This window comes from Squalius cephalus, assembly GCF_949319135.1.
Source record: "Squalius cephalus genome assembly, chromosome: 15".
Lineage (NCBI taxonomy): Eukaryota > Metazoa > Chordata > Actinopteri > Cypriniformes > Leuciscidae > Squalius > Squalius cephalus.
In genome coordinates, this window is record NC_137136.1 from 24,703,759 (window position 1) to 24,709,028 (window position 5,270).

The following is a 5,270-nucleotide window of genomic DNA, read 5'->3' on the forward strand; positions in this document are numbered from 1 at the left end:
AACAACAAATATTTTTACTGGAAAGGGTATGACATCAAAACGTTTTACATTACTTAAAACCTGTTATGATAATTATCTGACATCATATATTCATTTAAAATAACAAGAAATATGTGTTCCAGAAATGTATCAGGTGACTAATGATCAACAACAAGGAAATTCTGTCTAAAAATATTTTCCTTTCAGAAACAAGCATGAAAGAATGTCAAAAAACAAAAAACAAAAAAAAAAGGCTGGGCCAGCAAGAGCATATAAATGATGGTTTGGTTAGCTGTCTTCCTCAAGGAACATCCACTCAGGCTTAACTACAGGTAACGACATCAATTAACAATACTCTACATCATGAATAAATACTCCTAAATATTTTCATTTATCTATTAGTCTATTCTTTTTTTGTGGATACGGTAAAAATTGTGTTGCTTGTTTTTATAATTTATAATTTATTATGTCTTAAACTATTGTCATCTGCATATTAAAACATTCTTAAAGAATTCACTGTTTAATAACTCAACACTTGTGTTTGGTTTGATCTAGATTCTCAGAGAGCAGTGAACAACTAAGCATTCCAAAATGCTGCATTATTTTGTGGTACTCTCTTGCCTTTATGCCATGAGCATGACCATGCGTGAGTATCACTAAACTCAAGTTTTTTTAAAGTCAGAATTTCAATACATAAATCAGTGATGACTAATTGAATATGCATCAAGTGTTAGGCATTAGAGGAAGTAGAATAGCAATAAATTGCCAGGGTTTGACCTGTGTATAACTAAAAAAGCCAAAATAAAGGTCCAATAATAAAAGGTTTTAATCATAATTGAAAAAACATTGATTTTAGAGACCAATAGCTGTTAATTACCTTTCCAGCTTTACCTGATTATTACTCGTACTCCCCTGCTGTTGGGGACGGCAGTGGAACTGAATTTACCACTTCACAAGAGGGTCGCATCACTGGAATCAGAGTTTATGAATATCCCAACAATGGATACTACTACAACAACTACCTCAATGGGTAAGTTTCCCCAAGCACTGCTAGATATTTACACATTTAGGCAACATTTTATCAATTCCAAAAAAACCTGATCTGTCATAATTGTGTTAAAAATGTTACCTGCACGTAAATCCATTTTGCAACAAATCATACACTTCATATACAATCTGTTTTCTGTTAATTGTTTACTCTGCATTGCTTTTGTGTTAGTTATATGGTATTTTGGTGTGAATTATTTTAACAATAATGACACATTCCCTATCTGTTTAGGCTCCAGTTGCAGTATGATGGTAACTGGACAGAACTGATTGGCATGAATGGTTATGGCAATGAAAGGACGATGACACTCTTCGAGAACGAATATTTCGTTCAGGTCTCTGGAAAGTATTACTCTGGTTACATCACTGAGCTTATGTTTGTCACCAATGAGGGGCGCTCTTTCAAAGTGGGGCAGCCTAGTGGACTTTCATTTAACCTCTACCCGACCCATGATGGAAGTGCACTGCGCTTCCTCAGCGGTCGACATAGTGGATTTGCCCTTACCTCCATTGGAGCTCACTGGGCTGTGTTGTACAACCATTCCACATCATAAAGTCAGAAATATCTCACTGGCTAAGAATTATGTGTTTATGTGAGGAAAGTGCCAGTTAAAAAGTAACTTTCTAAGTAAAAATTAATGTACTAATTACTAAATTCAACACTAAGGAGACTGGTGTAAACTTATTTTATTCTTAATCATGCTTTAAGTGCTTCTTTACACAACAATTCCTAAAGGCTATCAGTGATTCTATTAAAGTTGATTTTTAAGTTGATTTTTTTCCATTGTATGAAGATCACAATAAAATTTACTTATTAAAATGTTTACCATGCCTTTATCATTTATTTTCTACTTTCATATGCCTTTTATGTATAGACTTTATCATTTACCTATGACTCAAACTTTCAATCAAACTTTACAAATTCATGTAAAAATTAATGCTGTCAAAATTAATGCGTAAATGCATGCGATTAGTTTTTTTCAGTTCAACACAATTAATTCAGCATCTGTTTTTTTCGTATATGATCTCGCTCTTAAGGCGGGCGTAGCCTACACGGTGCGAGTTCGGACCAGGGGTGCGTTTCCCGAAAGCATCGTTAGCCAACTATGGTCGCAAGTTCATCGCAATGTCCATTAAACTCTATTGGTAACGACGGAACTTGCGACCATAGTTGGCCAACGATGCTTTCGGGAAATGCACCCCAGGGTAGGGTTGCACCAGCCGTTCGTAAGTTCTTTCTTAAATTGGAACGTAAAGTCCACACTAGAGGCTTAGTAACTACTAGCTAGTTTGTAACTAACTCTGAACTTTATTCCGTTGCACCATTTGTTCGTAAGGCAGAACGTATAGTAGGTCGTAAGCTCTCCGTAAAGTAATGCGTAGTCGCATAATATGACGTTTAGCCTCGATGATCCAATAGCAGCCTTCAAATACGTGAGCAGATGTTGTGTTGAAATGCTGTGAATTTCAGTTTATCCTTCATTCTTTTGCCTCACGTTACTAACGGTAAAAATAAGTTTCCATTAAATACGATAGGCCTACTTGATCATGAATAGCATAAGTGTTTTTGTAAATAACATTCAGAAACTGTATTTGAAATGAAATGAATAAGGATCAATAAATAAATATTGATACAAAAAAACATAAGAAATTACGTTTATTGATTATGACTGATATTTGACATGCACATGGACCGATGCACACAGCGGCGTGCTGTTTAGGATGGGTTCGTGTTAAAGATAGCCGCTAACAAAGTAATCTTTTCACATAATGTTCTCTCTCTTAAAATGTAAGCGAGTGTAAATGTCAGCATAATCATGTCTAAAGAATTGAAGTCTGTCAGGTAAAAGTAGGCTAGAGCTTATTGATGCAGTTCAGTCTGTCTGATATTTTATTCCATACGTTACTCCTGATCGGAGGCTGCCGTAAATATTTAGTTTATACGTAGAGTTACGCTTCAACTAAGTTTAATGGTGCAACGCAAAAATATTTAGAAGTGCGTAAGTCGTAACTTAGTGTCCATTTACGTCAAAACTAGGCTAAGTTATAACTTACGCACAGCTGGTGCAACCGGCCCCAGGTTCGGACACTCGGGAGGTCGTGAGATATTGCACACGTTGCGAGTCAGTTTAACTTATAATCGCGTCAAAGCAGCTGGTACACGGCACGACTGTCCTGCACGAATTTTATCCCGAGCCGGCAGCAATCACGAGTTTTCGCACTAAACACAGAGACCGTCAATGTTGCATGCAGGCAAAGCTTCAGATAGAAAAAATGACAGAAATGTGTGTGCAAATGATTTGTTGTAAAGCAGAGAACAGTATCCTTTCAACATAAAAACTTGAGCGAGAGAGAGAGAGAGAGAGAGAGAGAGAGAGAGGTGTGTGTGTGTGTGTGTGTGAGTGTGAGAGAGAGAGAGAGAGAGAGAGAGAGGTGTGTGTGTGTGTGTGTGTGAGAGAGAGAGAGAGAGAGAGAGAGAGAGTGTGTGTGTATGCGCATGCTGTATGGTTGCTGCCACTGAGGTATAGCCCCACGTGGTTGTGTATGATTTAGCAATAGGGGACAGCTGGTGAAAATCGGGCCGACTCCCCGAATTTTTTAAACATGTTTAAAAATTATCGGGAGGTCGGGGAGGTGCTCATAACGTGCTCGGCTCGTAATTCCTCTCACACGCTGCGAGTCGCGACCATGCGAGCATCACCGATTCCACTCGAATTCTCCCGAGTGAAAAAAATCATCTGCGAGCTCGTAAAAACAGCAAAAATCGCACCGTGTACGCCCGCCTTTATTCATGCAAATGCTTTTGAACTATTCAAGCATGACAAGGCACAAAAGAGAGCACAGTTCAGAACTGGTATGTGAATCTCCTATCATGTGTGACACACACACGACCTGTGCGCACAGAAAGCCACTTCAGACAGCGCCGGCCTCACTGAGTTCTCTTTTGAACTTGAATGGACAAAAACAAAAAAATATGCCAAAATGCCCGTTTTCTCGAGTATCCCCGCAAGCACAGTCTCAAATGAGTTTAAAGGGACTCTTCACCCATTTGCATTAAGCTTTGCATTGTTAGAAACCCAGTCATACTATTGAATGGTCGTGCAACACTCTTTCATTTTTCCCTGATACGGGAGAAATCTGTTGTTTACCTCTTACACTTCCTCCTACAATGACGCAAAAATCGTCATTTTGCGTCATTGTAGGAGGAAGTGTAAGAGGGGGGGATTTCTGTTGAGACTACAAGCACTCGTTCCTCATCTCTCCCAGGGGGCGGGACCCGCTCACGCTACAGACCTATTACAGATCAGTGGGTGGGACTTTACTCTCTGAAACTGAAAGCAATATCCTCCATCTTGTTTGAAGCTAAGCTAACAGGCGCTGTGGAGACAGATGTAAAGTTATGACAATAGCGGAGGAGAGTGCTCAATATGATATAGACTAGAGGAAGAGGATTTCGGAAGTCTGATGCTTGAATCAGGTGTTTGTGGCTACCTTTACAAGCCGCATTATAGCGAAGAGCAGCCGAGGCAGAAGACCTGCCTGCCGCGGACGAGGAGCCCGGACTGGCTCGAGTTAGGGCGGACTGGTGGCGCCGGTGATCTCACTATGCAACTACGAACCGCTACGAACACAGAGATAGAGTCCGTCTGCGGCAAAGAATTTCAACGATGACAATTTCTCCTGGACGAAATCTCTGAATCAGACGAGGACACGGACGTTTGTGTTGTGAACTAGTTTCCTAGTTTCGCACCGCATAATGTTCTGACTGAACATCCAGGTACCATGCAATAATTCACCTTTTCGAAAGAAATACAAACGAGGAGTAATGCACTAATGAGTTCGCCAACTAACTAGACATTTTGTGTGAATGTGAAATTAATTTCAAGCTCTGGTGGTAGCTAGCCTTGTAGACGGAAGAGTGATTTCTCTTATAGGCAGATATGCGCTTTCTGGATTAGTGGGAGTGGCTTGCGGAGCTGTGCAATGTGGTGCATTGTGGGAGTTGTTGTCTTTCATACAAATGCGTCCTGAAGTTATTTTTTGTCTTTTCTCGGTCACAAAGGCACCAAATTCAAAATTTCTTTTACATTTCGACTACATATATGACCCACTTTAAATAAAAAACAATGTTCAAATGGGTGAAATGCCCCTTTAATAAAGTCTTAAACAGACTCTCCCATGTGAAGGCCTTTTTACGAGGTGGCTAATTCGCATGAATTCATACGACCTCACTCGTACGAATT

At 39.6% G+C, this 5,270-nt stretch overlaps 1 protein-coding gene across 1 annotated transcript; it reads left to right on the plus strand.

Annotated features, from left to right (window-relative positions):
- The first annotated feature begins 282 nt into the window (after positions 1-282).
- Positions 283-1,850, plus strand: LOC307173036 (zymogen granule membrane protein 16-like). Its single transcript, XM_079895841.1, has 4 exons — positions 283-311; positions 535-625; positions 865-1,009; positions 1,259-1,850. The coding sequence occupies exons 2-4, from the start codon at positions 571-573 to the stop codon at positions 1,578-1,580; spliced, it is 522 nt and encodes a 173-aa protein (XP_079751967.1). The 5' UTR covers positions 283-311; positions 535-570; the 3' UTR covers positions 1,581-1,850.
- Positions 1,851-5,270: the final 3,420 nt, after the last annotated feature.